Below are 17,735 nucleotides of genomic sequence, written 5' to 3' on the forward strand. Positions count from 1 at the left end.
AAGCCTATATGCTCTGGCAGATAAGACAAGACTGTTGTAACAGGATGTTTTGACCCTGAAATCTCTGGCCCTGCGACTGACAAAGAGGGAAGATGATTTATGGGGAGTAAAATAAAAAGTCTTTACTGTCTGGGCAGGCAGATGGTCAGTAAGGGGAAGGATACTTACCTAGCACAGACTGTTGGCATCGTCTGGAGCCCTTTGGTGCCTCATTGCCCAGCTGCACTCTCCCTGGGCTGGGGTGGTCCCGAGTGAGCTAGGGGTCACATCCCTAGGGGTGATCCCGAGGAGCCTGCTGGGTGTCTTGTGAGGAGTGGGCAAGGTTTGTTTTCAAATACCTGCAGGTAACTAGATGCAGTTCAAGGCAGACCCTCATTTAGGCTAATCAGTGGTTACTCACAACCTGGTGGTTTTAAACTACTGAAGGTGAATGCTGTACCATTCCTGACCACCAGTTCATTCTGACTTCTTATTTGGAATCATTAAAACTCTGTTGCCTCTATAGCAGATACACTCACCTGCAAGAAGAGGATCCTATTAAGGTTAAGTGCTCCTTTGTTAAATGCTCATTGTCCTTGTGTATTTAGGGTAGTCCCTTTGGGATAGCTGCAGGAGCTAGTGTAGCTTTAATCAGTCCCTTATTTACTTGATACTGTTTGCCTTAAAAGGTAACCAGAGTTTTTCTATTTACATTTTCTTATTAAGTGGATGAATAAAGAAATGCTTTCCGTAGCAGCACCTGCTCCTGCAATCACAGCATCACACAGGGAATGGGAAGAAGTATGCTTAGCTCCTGGCTGCTCCACAAACTGTCATTGTGATACTGGCAGGTAATACCAACTTGCTGATCACACACTGCTGAAGGCAGCAGAAGCATAAACACAGATTTCCAGGCAGGTGGTATAAGAAGCTATTCTGAACCTGTTAATATATTTGCAGTCTTAAGGCTCTGTGTCTAAGAGCTTTGCAGTTGCCAGTCCCTATCCTAGTCATCCAAGAAAAATATGCCTTTGCTGGGTAGGAATTACAGGTTAAACTGAGAGAGAACAAATGTTGCCATCTAGAGATCTGGTAAACTCCTGCATTTTAGGTGTTCCTGAAGAGATGACCTTCTCGAGGCAGGCTAGGTATTGCAGAGGTGGTAACCTTCTGCCCAGGGCGTGTTAGATGTTATTGAGGTGATAACCTCAAGCCTGGGGCATGTTAGATGTTACAGAGGTGGTAACCTATGTGCCCCAGGACACGTTTGATCCAACTGACAGTGTATGAAGGTGATGCAGGCACATTCTCCAGAGTTTGTCAGAGCCCTCGGCCTCAGCAAACCCACATTAACCCAGTAGTGCTTAAGTGGTTTTCATTCTAGGAGTTTAATGAACTTTCTCCCATCTGCTGTGGTTTCAGTGCATTGGGTGTTGAGCACCTTGGGCAATGCATGGTTAAGCCATGACTGTTAGCATGTGCCCAAGCTCCTCATCTCACTTTCCCTTTCTTTTGTCCTGTTCCATCACTAAATGATACCATCTTTTTACACTTTTTGGAGCTCAGTTTGACACATAAGCAACCAGATAATGTTCAAGCTTTGAATCTTCTTCTCAAACCAGATATTCTCATTATAATTTGAGATGTATTGAAAGAAATAAAAAAATCACTCACATGAAAAGGGTTATTATTACTAACAGAGTTCTACCTTGTGCACTGCTTTGTAAATCCACACAGATTTCTTCCAGCGCCAAAATGTAATTAAGTTTAAAAGCTTTTCAAATCAAGGCTTGAGAAATAAGCAGCAGCTACTAAGTTGAATTAACGTAACATGCTATGTAAATCTACATTATCCTGAGTGCTTGCTAGTTGAAGGATTTAATTCAAAAGTATGTAGGTGGTATTCTAACCACATGTCATTTAGACACTGCTGCTGGAATAGTGTCAGAGAAGCGACTGAATAATTGGAAAGGGGTCAGGAAGCAGCTGTAGAATTTATTTGAAGCCCAGAAGATGTTCTTTGCTGTGAACAATTAAAGTTAGGAGATGGCTGAGCTTGAGTCCATACACATGAAGATTAAGAAGAGATTGCTGTCAGCCAGATTAAACTTTGCTTTTTCATATAAGATGAAATAATAAGATGCAGTGTTCGGGAGCTAAAGCTGAGCAAATCAGGACAGAAGGAAAGTGTCAGAGTAATTAACATGGAAACAACCTATGTAGCAGGACAGTGGATCCTCCATCTCTTACAATCTTTAACTCAAATCCGTAGATTTTTCCCAATCATTATTCTGTAACTAAAACCAGAGTTTAGTTCCTGGTGCAGATATTTTTCCATGAGACCCACTGGTCTCTACTCAGACTTCTTTGCTTCATTGAGATGAGCTTTGGTTCAGGCTCTTTTGGCCTTAGCTCTTCTTCGTCTTTATTTTCCGAACCAGTGGTACAAGGGCAGCATTCAGACAAGTTTGCTGCCCTTGTGAATATGTGAATTGTTTCATTAAATGCTTCTTGCTGTAGTAGATCACACTTTGGAAGCAGAACAAGAAGCAATTTGGTTAAATTGCAGAAGAGAAAGCCAGATTAGGCATTAGGGTAATTTTTTTTAAGAAAAATAGGTCATTAAGTAGTTTGCAGGGGAAGGTTGTGGTGTCCTTGTTCCTGGGGGGTTTGCAAACAGATTATACAGACGTCCAGCAGGGTGTCACAGAATCACAGACTTGTAGGGGTTGGAAGGGACCTCTGGAGGTCATTGAGTCCAACCCCCCTGCCAAAGCAGCTCCTACAGCAGGCTGCACAGGTAGGCGTCCAGGCAGGTCTTGAATATCTGCTGAGAAGGAGACTGCAGTGTCTCTGGGCAGCCTGTGCCAGTGCTCTGTCATCCTCACAGTAAAGGAGTTCTTTCCCATGTTTGTATGGAACTTCTGTGTTCCAGTTTCTGCCCATTGCTCCTTGTCCTGTCACAGAGCACCACTGAGAAGAGCCTGGCCCCACTGAAAGGAGCTCAATGCCATCCATTTGATTCCTGCAGTATGTTATAGGCCTCTCATCCTCAGGAGGATGATTTTCCAGACCCCTCTTTATCTCTGTGACCAGTGGACAGTTCTCTGTCTTTCTTGAACTGGGGAACCCAGAACTGAACACAGGGCCCCTAGTGTGGCCTTACCAGGGAGGAGTAGAGGGGAATATCACCTCCCTCAACCTGCCAGCCATGCTTCTTTTAATGAGGCCCAGGATCCCATTGGCCTTCTTGGCCACCAGTGCACAGTGCTGGCTCATGGCCAACCCATGCTCCACCAGGACACCCAGATCCTTTTTTGCAGAGCTCCTCTCGAGCAGCTCATCCTCTAACCTGCGTTGATGTATGCAGTTATTCCTCCCCGGGTGTAGGACTGCATGCTTGCCCTTGTTGAAGCTCATCAGGTTCCCCTCTGCCCAGCTCTCCAGCCTGAGACTTAGGTAGAGTTGCTTCTATGTGGCAGCAGGAGGATGGACTGGTAGCTGCTGAGGTGACTTCCAGCCATTTTTTCTTCGAGTCTGTGACTCTGCAAGGCAGTGAAGCTTAGAATCGTGTGTTTCTGATTACAACCTTCCTCCCTCACAGATGTGTACTCAACTAGCAAGCCCATTAATTTCAATGACAACACGGTGTACTTTGATTCTTATGTGCACGTCGGTGAAATATTTCTTACAAATCTGCAGATAGGATGAAAAAAAGTCAGATTTGGCTCAAGAACCTTCCTATAATTTTATGAATGTGGGAACTGTCTTGTTGCATATCTCTAGCAAAATTGATTGCTGAGGCAGTAAACATGTGCTTGGCCTCACTGACATACACAGAGCAACACTCGTGCATGTGTGTGTGAACCCTGAGCCTTAAAGGGCTGCTGCAAGGCCAGATTCTGGCTGCTGTGGTACAGAAGGACTCCTCAGCCCCCAGCAGGATGTGAGGGCATGGATGAGGATTGGGAGCCCACATCACCTCTCGGATCCATGCACACACAGCTAGGAGGTGGCATAGGCACTTCTCTACTTGCAAAATATCATATTCACTAAGAAGCCAATGTTGTGTCTGTCCTGCAAAGTCATTAGCTCCCAAGGAAGGCAGTCTCCCTACTGCTGCCAAACACCAGTGGGGATTATAATCTCATTACTTTTCTGCAGTTGGTGGGAGCTGTGAGCATTAGCCCAGATTACAGCAGGGCTTGAGAGGTCACGCTGCAGGTTGCTGGTTGTGGATGGGAAGCCAGAACTTCGCTTCGACCAACTTTGCTTTCGCTGTGAGCAATTTACTCCATCTGTGAACTGGATGGATTTTGGATGGTGAAAGAAGAATTTTAAGAAGAATCAATTTTATTATCACTATAATTGGTGGGAGGAGACCTAGGCGAATCCAGCATCACACAAGGAAAGAAATGCCTATTGCAACCCACACTGCAGTTAATTTCATTAGCAATTTAAGTATTTAAAAAAGAGGTTGCCTCCAGAATATCATGGTGATCAAAGCTGCGTTGGATGAGGCTTTGAGCAGCCCGATCTAGTGACAGCTGTCTCTGCCCATGGCAGGAGCTTGGGCTAGGTGATCTTTGAAGGTCCCCTCCAACCCAAACCAACCTATGGTTCCTCCTGTCTGGGGTCAGGCTGGATATTAAGAAAAACTTACCTATCTGGGGAGGTGGTGGAGTCACCATCCCTGGAGATGTTGAAGAAACGTGGAGATGTGGCACTGAGGGACACAGGTGGGCATGGTGGGGATGGGTTGATGGTTGGACTAGGTGATCCTAGGATTTTTCCAACCTTAATGATTCTACTGTTCTGCTCTGTGTCCTGCTGTCCCTGCAGCTGCGGAGGAAGCAGGCCTATGTGGAGAAGGTGGAGAAGCTGCAGCAGGCGCTGACACAGCTTCAGGCTGCCTGCGAGAAGAGGGAGCAGATGGAGCGGCGGCTGCGCACACGGCTGGAGCGGGAGCTGGACTCGCTGCGTATGCAGCAGGTGAGGTGGGGATGGTCTGTGTGGGACCCAGCGCGGAGCCTTCTTGCAGCCCTTCTGGGAGTCACCATGCTTAGGGGCTGGGATTGCCCACTAGGCTTTCCCTGTGAGCCCCTGGTCTCCAGTGGGTGATTTCTGAGCTCTGCTGTGAGGGTGCTGAAGGTGGTGAAGTCACAGCCATCACCAAGTGCCCAATACATGGGTACTGGCTTTAGTGTAGAGAGAGCAGATGTATGACATTTATCAAACCTCTGCCTGGGGAAAAAGGCAGCAACATAAGCAAGGGTGATGCTGCTGCAACTCCTGAAGGGCTCACTCCTATATCTGTCAAGAGACGCACAACCTTTCTCAGGGAGTTTGCAAGCAGATCATACAAACATCCTCTGGGTTTTCACAGCATCATGGAATTGTATGCCATATTACAGTAGCTCTTCTTGATTCCTTCTCAGCCTGCTCTTCTCTGACTGAAAAAAATAAATCACTCAGGGATATAATGTGCTGATGCTGGTGGAAAGATCATTTGTGGAGGTAAAACTGGAACTAGAAAAGGCTTTGTTCTCCAGGCTGGGACAGAAGGACAAGTGGATAGATGAGGTAACAGGGATGGACTCCCACCCAAGTCCTTGCTGTGCCAGAAAAAATCCTCTGTAATTTGATTTCTTCATGGTTTTTTGGTTTTTTTTGGAACTGCGATTAGCAACTGCATTTTAGGTTGCCATAGCTCCTGCATGCCTGCCCCAGTTCTCTTTGAGGAATTTGAGGAAGAAAGATTATTTGATTTCACATCTCTCATCAGTATTGAAGGGGAGACGTTGAGATATTTTTCATTGTTCATTTTTATACTTTTTGCTTTATGAGACACAGCACTGCAACAAATCACAGTGCTTGATGTGGTGCCCCAGTGTTTTCATTCAGAGCTGTCTCTCTGAGCAGAATTACATCAGCTGAAATTGCTTCTCATCACAGAGGAAGAGGGCTTTTCTCTCCTTTTCAGCAGCCAGCAGAGGAGATGTGGAACACAAGGAGACAGTGAGCCAGAGTCTCTTCTGCTCCTTGACCCAAGCAAGTCCAAGCAGCGTCTTGTCATTGTCATTGATGTTGGGACAAACAAAACAACAGTGATCCTTTTGACTTAGTGTTGCAGGCTGAACGTGCTGGGCAGGGCTGGCAGATGTTTTGACAGGGAGTGAAGCACCACTGGGCTCTTTTACAGACCAGAACCTCATCCCACCCAACCTCTGAGCCAAGGGCTGGATCTTATCATCAAATAATAGGATGGTTTGGGTTGGAAGGGAACTTAAAGCTCATCCAATTCCAACCCCCTGCCATGGGTTGGTTGCCCCACCATCTCAGGCAGCCCTGGGCCCCATCCAGCTTGGCCTTGAGCACCTCCAGGGATGGGGCACCACTGGCTCACCAATCTCTGAATAAAGATTTCGTCTCTTTTAGTTTCAAGCCCCTTGTCCTACCACTATCAGACCATGTAAAAAGTCAGTCCCATTCCCATTTATAAGCTTCCCTCAAGTACTGGAAGGCCACAGTGAGTTCTCCCTAGAGCTTTCTATTCTCTATCTCCACCAGCAAGGAGAGGAGCTCAGGGCAGCTTTATTTGCAGCTTGGGTGCTGTAATTAAGTGCCTATGTAACAGAGCAGAATAAACCCTGCATAGGTCATTGTAAATCCGAAGGGTCACTACTCTTCCACATCTGTGGCTGCATGTCTGCCTCCTCTGGGAACCACCTCGCAGCGTCTGGGGGTCTTCTGCCCATCCTGGTGGAAAGTCACCTGCTGATGATCCTTACGGGTCCCTTCCAACTTGGGATGTTCTGTGATTCCCTGACCTGTGGCTGTTTGCTCCGGCAGAGGCAGGGCAGCTTCCAGCCCAGCAGCCTCCCTGAGCACAACGCGCCGGCGCTGATGGAGCTGGTGCGGGAGAAGGAGGAGCGCATCCTGGCCCTGGAAGCTGACATGACCAAGTGGGAGCAGAAATACCTGGAGGAGAGCACCATTAGGCACTTTGCCATGAATGCTGCGGCCACGGCTGCAACGGAGAGGTGAGGTGGTGTTGCTGTGAGCAGGCAGCTCTGTTTGCAGCAGAAAGCATGGGGGAGGAATAAGGAACAAGGAATGGGTATTTCCTCAAGGCTGGATTTTGCTTTGCTGTCCCGTGCTGAGTTTCTGCAGCAGAGTTAATACCTCTCTGACATGGTGACACCTGTAAAATACAGCATTCAATTAGAGATAGAATTTACCCTGTTGACCAGACTCAGGCACTGAGCTCAAGCCAGGTCTCAGAATGACAAATTACTCAGCACAGATAAGGTTATTCATGGGTTCTGCACATTGCACAGCTGGACCTGCTGGTATCAGCTGCACCCAGCCCACATTCTGCTGCCTGTAACCTCATTTTAAAACCTGTAACAAGGGAAATGTTGTGGCCTAAGTCCCCTGTTTCACCGCTCCATTAAGCTTCAAATTAAGAAGATTGTCCTAACATCTAAACTAAACCTCTTGGCTGCAGATTGCTTCAATTTATTCTTGTTCTTCTCAGGTGTGCATGATGAGTAACAGGTCACTGGCAACGTTATAACATCCTTTTAAATGTTGGAAGGCACACATCCCTTGGTGTATCTTCCTGGCCTGAACTAAAGCAGCTTCCTCCAGCCATCCTTCATTCCTCCTGTAGGAGCCCCTTCCCATTCCCAGTGCTTTTGTTTGGGTAGTCTCCAGTTTGTCTGTGTCAAAGGGTGGTGCCCCAAAGCTCACAATGTGCTCCAGCAAAGTCTCCAGCAATGATGGGCTGGGATAATTTATGTCTCACTCCAGTTTCTTTAGAGCCAAATCTACTGAATACATCTCAGGATGAGGTTTGCATTGTTAACTGTGGCTGCACACATCTCTCACTTTGCCAGGGATGCCTCGGCCCCCAGCCACTCACGCAATGGCAGCTACAGCGAGAGCGCGTTGGAGGCGCGGGGCTGGCAGGAGGAGGAGGAGATCGTGCAGGCCAACCGGCGCTGCCAGGACATGGAGTACACGTAAGGGGCCGCCGTGCTGTGGGGCTGGGAATGGGGTCACCCCACAGGGCTCCTCCCCTTGGCTGGGGTGGGGTGTTGGGATCAGGATCAGGATGCCCTTCGGGGTGCTGCCATTAGATGACTCCTCCCTACTTGCACCAAAGCCTTGTGCCAAAACTGACCTTCGTATAAAAACGAGGTTGTTCTAATATTAAAAGTAGGTTGGCATGCGAGGAGGCTAAATGCTTGCTTAGTCTCTGTGAAAATCCCCCTCTGGAAACAAGGGCATCTCGTTGTAAAAGCTGAAGTTGTAATCTCACTGCTACATAATCAGCAAGGCGAGCATCAGCTCTCCTTAGTTGCCTGCTTGTTGCTCTTTCTGGATACACTACATTGTGTGTTGGGTGGCGTTCACGTGGCATTTAGCAATAAGCCTGCAAAATTTACCCCCCAAACACCCCCAAAAATATGTATTTACCAGCACTAGAAGGTATAATACACACTTTTTTGGACACAGGTAATGTTTAAGGGTGCTTCTCCATTTTCAGCACACTGGTGGAGATGTGCCTGTGTAGACAGATGGTTGCTAGGGCATGGGGCTGAGCTTGTCGTCCAGGCTCTTCTGTGGAGGAAAGTGATCTGCTGATAAGTAAAGATTCCTTGGGAATGCTTGTGGACGTCTCCAGGTTTTGAATGAAAAATTAGTTGAAATCTGTCCTTCATTTTTGGCTTTCCCACAAAATGACAAGTCTGCAGATAGTGTTATAAAACAGTGTATGTGTTGCCTGTTTGGTTTTTGTTTTCCTCTCACACGTGCAGTCTAACCCTGCTTCTAGTGAAGCAGTGGGATTTTGCCGTTGGCTTCAAGAAGGATAGATTAGGATCTTGGTTTTCACAGCGCATTAGACATCTGACTGTCAAAACTAAAGGCATCTTTACTCTCTGTCTCCCTGGTATGTGTCAGTTTTTCAGATGTGGCATTTTAATTTACACCGCTCTGCAGAATGTAGCTGATTCAACCATACATTATACATCAGCACAGATACAGTGCGATTTGCTGTTAATTTCTGGAGAGAAATCTCAGATAACTTTTTTTATGGTCTTTGGGGTCCTGGCTCCTCACACCATGGACAGATGGTATCTGCAGGGCTAAGTGGGATCCAGGAGCCCAGCCCAGCTGCTACAGGCACTGAAGGGAACTCCTTCCATCACTTCAGCAGCAGCAGATCTTTCCTGCAGCCACCAGCAGACCTCAATTGTGAGGTTAACTCAGGATTTTCATTCAGATAATGCTGAGGCAAACCCCTCCCTGTGGCAGTCTGCCAAGCGAGGGATTCTGGATTTGGCAGCAGCGGGGGAATGTTGCTTGTATTTTTGTGTTATTTCAGTGAAGGAAGCAGTCTGTAGTCAGGACATCGCTCTCATTGCTCCCCGTGTTGGTAAAGCCACAGCAGTAGGTGAGTTCACCTAACCTCACAAAAGAAACCGTTTGGGGTTAATAGCCAGCAGTGCTCCCTGTTTCAGGTTGCATAGTTATCCCTTAGAACCCTGCAGAGAGCTTCCTCACCCGGCTCACGTAAAAGCAGAGATGGCAGAGCAGCAGGGCACGTACCTGGGGACCGGTCCTGCTAACTTCGGGTTCAGATTTCCATCCCTGTAAGCAGAACATTTGTGTTTTGGCAGAATAAAGAATCTCCATGCAAAAATAATAGAGAAGGATGCCATGATCAAGGTCCTCCAGCAGCGGTCACGGAAGGACCCCGGCAAAACCGACAGTGCCAGCCTGCGTCCCGCTCGCTCCGTCCCCTCCATTGCCGCTGCTGCGGGCACACACTCGCGCCAGACCTCGCTCACCAGCAACCAGATCACCGAGGAGAAGAAAGAGGAGAAGATCTGGAAGGGAAGCATAGGTGAGCTGTGGTTTGGTTAAGCTTTGGCTAGTCCAGTGTCAGGAATTGTTAAGGTTGGAAAAGAGCTCTGAGCTCACCTGGTGCAACCCCAGCCCTCCCGCGCCGTGCCCACACACTACGTCCCTCAGTGCCACATCTCTGCAGTTCTTGAAGGGACGGTGACTGCACCGCCTCCCTGGCAGCCTGCGCCTCTGCCTCACTGCTCTTCTGAGGAGAAATGTTTCCTCATACCCAACCTGAACTTCCCCTAGCACAACTGTAGGGCGTTACCTCTCATCCTATCACAGATTTGGTGCCACATGGATCAGGAGTGCCAAGGTGTGCGCACCTTCCCCAAGGTACCACCAGGACGGGTATGCAGAGGTGGGGATGTAGCTCTGGGGTGAGCATGGGGCAGCACCTCTAACTGAGCTGGGTGTGGCTGAGCTCGGTGTGTTTTCAGGGCTGCTTCTGGGGAAGGAGCACCACGAGCACCCACCGGCTTCCACGCTGCCTCCTCCTCTGCCCTCCTTGTCGTGTGCACCAGCAGCCTCCCATGCGAAGACGGGCAGCAAGGACAACAGCACCCAGACGGACAAAAGCAGCGAGCTCTTCTGGCCTGCCACCGCCTCCTTCCCCGGCCGCGGCCGGCTGGGCACTGCCCCGACACACAGCCCGGTACCACGGCCCCCGGGGGCACGGCCAGCGGGGGAGAAGCCGGGTGAGTGCTGGGAGGAGCACACATCGGGGCAGCAGGGCCGTGTGGGGAAGTGCCAGCTCCCCACGAGCTGTTGGCTTGTTCCCCTAGATGCCCCAGGATGACAAATGTCATCATTCCTGCTGCTGAAGGTAAAAACCTAATGGTTAAACCACGGTTAGTGAAAGCACCACCTGGTTTGTAAAAGAAACCCATGGCGAAAAAGTAAAATGGAGAATGTTTTGTTATGGGTTTGGTTTTTTTTGTGAAGAAATGTGGCTTCAATTATTCTTGGAATATGGAAAGTGCTGGCTTGCAACCTTATCTAGGAGAGACGTGTTTTACAAATGCAATTTTGAACAAGTCAGTTTCCTACACGTTTTTCTCTTCTCAAAAGTAAACCTCCCCCTAGAAACATCCTGTGTGTCACTGGTAAGGGTGCAGGGAATTCAGGTTCATGGACTCTTGTCCTCCAGATCAGAGTTGGCTTTCAGTCAGGACATGCAGTTGTGCCTCTCCCTTGCAAATCAAAAGAAGGTTTTGTATTTACTTGAAACAACTTGTCATTGGATTTGAGCTGAAGACTGACTTTGCCTTTTTCCCATTGCAGAGAACTCCAGCCATGGAAAACCACCCGAGAGCAAAGGCAGAGTGAGCAGCTTGCTCCACAAGCCTGAATTTCCAGACACAGACATGATGGAAGTCCTCATCTGAGCAGAGGATGGTGTCCGGGCTTTTGTGGGCATACATCCACATCCGAGGACATTGCTGGTGTGCCAACCTTAAAAACTGACTCTGAGAACTTGAAGAAGGAAGGAGAAGGTTTGTGCCTGAATTGAAGCTTGAGTCTGCTATGCAGAGACTTGGGACCAGGCGAGAGAGAAAGAGGACCCAAGAAGAGAGAGAGAGATGAGGTGAATGTCTGGGACTTTCTGAGCAGAAAGGGACTTTGGAAACCAAAGGTGTCTCGAGAAGGTGGTCATCGAGGAGAAGGAAGGTAGCTGGGTTGCAGGCTGGGTGCACAGGACACTTCTGTTTTGCTGCCTCTGCAGCCAGGACAGGAGCCAAACCCTGGCTCTTCTGAGGCCAGCAGAGCTTCTGACAAAAACTGGAGAAACTTGCATCTTCCTCAGTGTTGATTCCTTTCTCAAAAGTGCTCACTGCTGGGTTTTAGTGAACTGTCGGTGTGTGGATGTACGTGGCAGGTTCTTGTAAGTATTCATTTGAAGTGGTGCGGTGTGGTTTTCCTGACACACAGGTCGGGTGCCTCTGCCTGGCCGGACGAGCGTTACTCCTGGAGCCAGATTGCAGTGCAAATATTCACATCTTGCAAACTCCAAGCTTGCTGAGTCTTCTGTTTTTTGAAAGCAGAGATCACCGTGCTGAAGCAACCCCTTCTGTAACGTTGGGAAGGTTTCAGGAAGGGAAGTCAGGGGAGGATCCAGGCAGCTCCACCACAGGGCTGTGCAGGCAGAGATGGGAGGAGGTGAGATGCATCGGTGCACCTTCTGCTGCCCCATCTCAGGGCCAGATGCAGCACATAGGTTTCGGCAAGTGAGAATCTGAGCACAGAACTGCAAGAGTGTGGCCCAAGGAACTCTTTGGGGCTGTTTTCATGGGAGAGATGGGAAGAAAACAGGAACCACTGATGCCTTCTGCAGTTATTTTGGTGGACTAAGCCAAGCTTGCATGTGAAGTCAGAAGATACTTCTTACTGTGCAGTGTGTGTGCAGGCAGGACAGGACAGTTCCTTATTTTCAGTCCCACATTCCCTGAGCAAACAGAGCTGCTGTTTGGGTTGACGTGGGACTCTGCATGAAGTAGGACCGAGCCTGGAAGGTTTAACTGCAAAGCAGTGCACGAGCATCACCTGTTCTGTGTGCAGAGCTGCAGGCTCCTGCCAGCCTGCTTCACCCAAGACAAAACGTTTCTCATTTTCAGCTAAGCCCTTGGTTTCTGCAGGAGGTGGCACCTGTCTGTGTCTGTAGCACAGCCAGCTCACAGCAGTGTGACTCACAACATACCTTCTGCTTGCTGTATTGCAAACGCTGGTAGGGAAGTTTTCCTCTCCAGAGTATTTTTCTGTTCCCTTCCCAAATCTTCTGGCGTGCCCTGATGACATCGGGAAGAATTTAGCTTTGGGAAAAGGGTGGTGGGATTTTATGCCAGGTCAGGTAGAGTGAAGTGATGGGTGCTCCTGTGGCTGGAAATATATGTGTGCAGGACTGGCTCGAGGCCATGCCCTGCTGTAGGCATCAGCAGGAGGGGAAACGTGCTGGGAAAACACTGGGCACCGCACCCTCCACTTTTGCACCTTGCAACCCCAAAGGCTGCAGGTGCTGGAGCCCCGTGCTCTGTGCTGTGGCTGAGAGATACCTTCAGTGTCAAACCAAATTGCTGTGCTGAGTCCGTGCACTTATCTGTGTGTGTGTGTAGTCAGATGTGTCAGTGTCCCCCCCGTTCTGGTTTTAGCACTTGTTAAGCACAGTAGGTTGTGCCACCAGGAGAGCTGTGTGTTTCGAGTATTAGCAGCTTTGCAAAACCAAGTGTGTAAACCCCTTTGAAAATGCTGTGCCGCTTAATATATGCCTTGTAAATTAATTTTATTTTTCCCTCTGAAGTTAATTTAAGTGTGGTAAGGAGAGGCCAGGCCTGCACGTGGCAGTGGCTGGCTGCAGGTGGGCACCTCCCGACCCCAATGCGTGCCCACGCTGCCCGGCTGGGACTGGGCCAGGAGGATGGCAAAGCAAGGGGATAGCAGTAAAATGACAGTAAATATGCCATCATCTTTCTCCAAGAAATAAGGATACGCAGCTGCTTGTCAGTCCCAAAGCATGTCTGTGTTATTTCTTCTGATGGAGCTGCTTAATGTCTTCTGTAGAGGCAGCTCGGCGTGCCATCCAAAGGTGTTCACCGCCGGTGCTGCCCACAGGACAACCAGGAACGGTTTGCACAGAGCACAGCTGCCTTCCTGCTGGGTTTACAGCTCCTGGGACTGAACAGTAACTCGTTGTAAAATACTGTCATTCTTTTATTGTTGGTTGTATAGAGGAGTTGGTGTACAGTGCTGTACAGCCAGAGGGTTGTCTGTACATAGGTGGATGAATGAGCAGCGTTACGTGTCACCCACAGCAAATACTGATACTTTTGGTCAGCCAAAGATTTCCAACTCTTTGCTGTTTAAACTTGTGCCTTAATATTGTATATAATAAATGTATAAACACGTTTCTTTCTTCACTTTGCCAGTGTGAGTGTGTTTGGTCCCTGAGAAGAAGGGAATCTGTGAACAACTCACCCAGTGTGCTAAGCAAAGCAGTCAGATCTCGCTGACCGTAGGCTGCACCTCCTCTGTTTTCCATGGCTGTTAGAGGGCACCACCAGTGTGTGTACACCAAGCTAGCAGCTCTGTAAAGAGGAGAGCTTTGCCAAGCCTGAGATGGGTTTTAATAGATCAGCTTTACCTGAAGGAAGTCAAGGTGGAAAGACAAGGAGCTTTGGTGAGTGTCAGAGTATACTTTGGGCCTATATTCCCTGTTAGGATTGAGAAGTCAGACTGAGGGTTAGCTTGTTTTCTTCAGGGCTTCTTTCTTTTCTTTGTTTTCTCATTGAAAAAAAAAAAAAGAAAATAGAAACAACCGAGGCAAAAGCAGAATTGGGGTGGGAGAAGCCTCAGCACCAGCTGTGCTCGGGTACATAGCTGTCATGGTTCATCCCGCTTGGGTAGGAAGGGACCCCAAGGATCATCAAGCTCCAACCCCTGCCACAGGCAGGGCCACCAACCTCCAGATCTACTAGACCAGGTTGCCCAGGGCCCCATCCAACCTGGTCAGTGTCATCTTAGCACGGACAGGGAGAGAGCTCAGATGAGCTAACACCATCAGTAAAATCACCGATGAGGAGCATTCAAAAATCAAGAGCGATCCGACCCTCAGAGAGGAGACCTTTCCAGGATCTGCTTGCATTCAGCATGCTGTGCAGCTGCAGCGTCTCTCCCGTTCCTGGTGGTTACTGGGATAGAGGCTTTCTCCTCCCTTTGCCCACGGACTCTGAAGCCCATCTGCTTGCAGCTCTGTAGCTCTTACAACAGCACAGCTGTCACCGTGCTGCTGTGATTAATGGTTATCAGACCCAACACCGAGCGAGCACGCCCGCATTCCTGAGCTATAAAAGGAGCAGGAATCCATTGACTCGAGGCATGAAGCCCCACGGGGTGTTTTTCATACCAACCACTTCAGCTCCAGATGAATAAAATAGCAGCGTGCATATTTTCCGGAGCAACCCTGCGTGGCCCTTGGTGGTCCTCGGCCAGCGCTGGTTGGAAGCAGAGGCAGAGGAATATCCACGCGTGTGCCTTCGTGCCGGGGGCATGCACAGGGAGCACCGCTGCCTTAGCTGAAGAGGTGGAGTGAAAAGCAGCAGCTGAGTCTGAGAACCTGGCACGGGGATCTACCATTGCCCACTAAAGCAAATAAGAGTTGCCAAGAGATGAAATATGAAGAAAATTACAAAATCTTGGCATTTTTCAGCACTGGTCTCTGCACAGGGACAGAGTGTGTAGGGCTGTGGATGTCAGGGGGAGAACCTCCTCAGTGAGGAGCATGGAGAGCAGCACATCAACGCACAAACTGCTCTAATGCACATCTGTTTTATTGTACTTTTGCACTGGCCACTCCAGCTCTCCCCAGTCCCCATCTACGGCTGAACCTGCGACCCCGCAGGAATGCCAGACTTCCTGTGGGACAGCTGGGCATCTAACACATGAACACAGGCAAAATCCCTCTGGGATGAAGTGGTGAGAGGAAAAGGGGTGAGTGAAGCTGGGGCTTGCTCCATCAGCCTGTTCATCATTAGGGGCTGCACAGTGCTCCTCTGTGCCACAACACGGCTTCTTATCGCTGGGTGAGCCTCTGCTTCTGGACACCCTGAGCTCCTTATGTTACCCACATGTACCCAGGCTCTGCTACACGGGGCCCCGCAGCCTCACCCAACCCCACTGACCTCCCTAATCCCCATCCTTAATACTTCAGAGAAATGATAAAAATAAGAGAGAAGGGAGAAAGAATGGAGAAGGGAAGAGAAGGGAAGAGGGGAATAGAAGGGGAGAGAGGAGAGGAGAGGAGAGGAGAGGAGAGGAGAGGAGAGGAGAGGAGAGGAGAGGAGAGGAGAGGAGAGGAGAGGAGAGGAGAGGAGAGGAGAGGAGAGGAGAGGAGAGGAGAGGAGAGGAGAGGAGAGGAGAGGAGAGGAGAGGAGAGGAGAGGAGAGGAGAGGAGAGGAGAGGAGAGGAGAGGAGAGGAGAGGAGAGGAGAATAAAAAATTCAATTCATTGCAAATGGCAAAAAAAAAAATAAAAATAAAGTGTTTGAAGGTGAAGAGTTTCATTTTTTGCCTGTCCAGGATTGGGACAAGCTGTCACCTTTCTGTGACCACAGGCTGTGGCCAGATCAGTGCCATTTGGGCCTTTCCAGGTAGAATAGCTGGCCCTGAGCACAGGGGTTGTGTTCTTCAAGCAGAGGACACATAGGTTTGCTGGAATTGGCTGGTATTTAAAACTTTATTTAACTACAGAGTCTTAGAAGTCCTCTTTGCCTCCTCATCCACTCAACTAGTTAAAATACAAGAGAGCTCCTGAAGCCCAGGTTCCCTTTGGTTTTGGAAAGGAATGTCACACACCTCCTTAACGCAAACATTTGCTCGCAGTTGGCAGTGTTGACCCGAAGCACGTCAGCTTTCCCTCTGGACACTACATTACAAGATTTTTTCCCATGTGAAAAATGCACTTGAAGCCCTAAGCAGAGGAGATGTTTGGGATGCACAGCTCCACCCCAGCTCACTGGTGGGGGCCCAGGGAGGGAGAGCCATCCCAGCAGCAGCAGCAGTTGCTTTCTTGAGGAGTCCAAATCTGATATTTTTCATTATCTTTCCTTTTCTTACCACTTTTGTTGTTGTTGTTGTTTGGAAGCAGCTCATCAGAGGATAAGGAGCAGTGAGTGAGCACAAAAAATGCAGTTTTGAGGACTGTCCCTTTGGGTGATCTCTGCATTGAAGTTTTCTCTTGGCAGTTCTTTGTAGAAAAGGGGATGAGCTGAGTGGGCAAATAGGGCCATGTGTCACGTGGTGGGCAGCACAGGGCACGGTGGTGTGAGCAATCACTTCTAACAAAACGTCCCTGTCAGATCCTCCTGTCTCTTCCAAGCTGCTCCTTCCAGACCTGTGTTTGGGCCCCATGCTAGCAGCAGTCACACTGCAATAAGAACCATGCCATCGGCAAGAACTGGGGAGTCACCCATGTGCAAAGACCCTGGAGGTCTTAGGCCACAGGACTGAGCTGGTCTCAGGTTGGGAACATGCAGAGTTCCTCCCAGCTCACCAGCAGAGACCAACTTGTGGCAGCAATGGGGCAGATCTTTGATAGTGCCTTGGAACCTAGGCCCCAAGAAGGAAGCGTTTAGCCTTCCCTTAAGCCTCAGAGCCCCTTAAACTCTCCGACTGCTGCAGACTGAGGGAGCTCCAGAGCTTCACAGCATAGGAGAGGCAAGGAGGGGGCCAGGAGGCAACAGTGGAGATGGAAGCTGGACTGGAACCATCTGTAGCCTTGAGCTTGGAGACAGGGCCCAGACTCCAACCAACTACCTACAGGTACTTCAAAGTGACACCTTAATTAAGAGCAAAGCATGATTGAAGGAGTTTAGTTCTGGTGAAGGAAAGGGAAAGCCAATAGAACCATTTCCAAAGAGGTAGGTTTCATCAAGCAAACCAGGTACTTGTCATAGCAAGTAAATAGCAAGGTTCGGGCTGGGAAAGTGTGTGGGAAATGATGGCTGGGACACAAACTCAGCAGCAGAGGTAGAGAAGAGCATGTGGACCATGTGGCTATGCAGAAACATTGCCTAACGAGAGCATTAGTCTGTGTGAGGGACAACATTCTGCAAGCCTTGTCTAGGAGGTATCTAGGTGGGATCAGCAGTGACAGGAAGGAAATGGGAGCACAAAAAGGTGGCATGAGAGTTGTGGTGGCACTTTTATCTCTATAATTCCGGTCAGATGCAGATAAGGACAGGAACTGCTGTGCTGTTGTCACACAGCTGATGCTATCAAGCATGGAAGTCTCTAATGAAGACCTTAATGTCTCATCTTGTTGCGGGCCATGATGAGATACAGCAACTC

At 49.1% G+C, this 17,735-nt stretch overlaps 1 protein-coding gene across 3 annotated transcripts in view; it reads left to right on the top strand.

Annotated features, from left to right (window-relative positions):
• AMOTL1 (angiomotin like 1) overlaps window positions 1-11,847 on the top strand; it is a 63,994-nt gene extending 52,147 nt beyond the window's left edge. For all 3 annotated transcript variants that reach the window (XM_065729999.1, XM_065730000.1, XM_065730002.1), the window contains 6 exons: window positions 4,822-4,971; window positions 6,832-7,022; window positions 7,881-8,006; window positions 9,669-9,895; window positions 10,338-10,595; window positions 11,182-11,847. In XM_065729999.1, coding sequence (XP_065586071.1) covers window positions 4,822-4,971; window positions 6,832-7,022; window positions 7,881-8,006; window positions 9,669-9,895; window positions 10,338-10,595; window positions 11,182-11,285 — 1,056 coding nt within the window. In that variant the 3' untranslated portion in view covers window positions 11,286-11,847. The remainder of the gene's footprint in view (window positions 1-4,821; window positions 4,972-6,831; window positions 7,023-7,880; window positions 8,007-9,668; window positions 9,896-10,337; window positions 10,596-11,181) is intronic.
• Window positions 11,848-17,735: the final 5,888 nt, after the last annotated feature.

This window comes from Cyrtonyx montezumae, unplaced genomic scaffold (assembly GCF_038088225.1).
Source record: "Cyrtonyx montezumae isolate F1298 unplaced genomic scaffold, pur_monq_1.0 scaffold_12, whole genome shotgun sequence".
In the NCBI taxonomy this organism is placed as follows: Eukaryota; Metazoa; Chordata; class Aves; order Galliformes; family Odontophoridae; genus Cyrtonyx; species Cyrtonyx montezumae.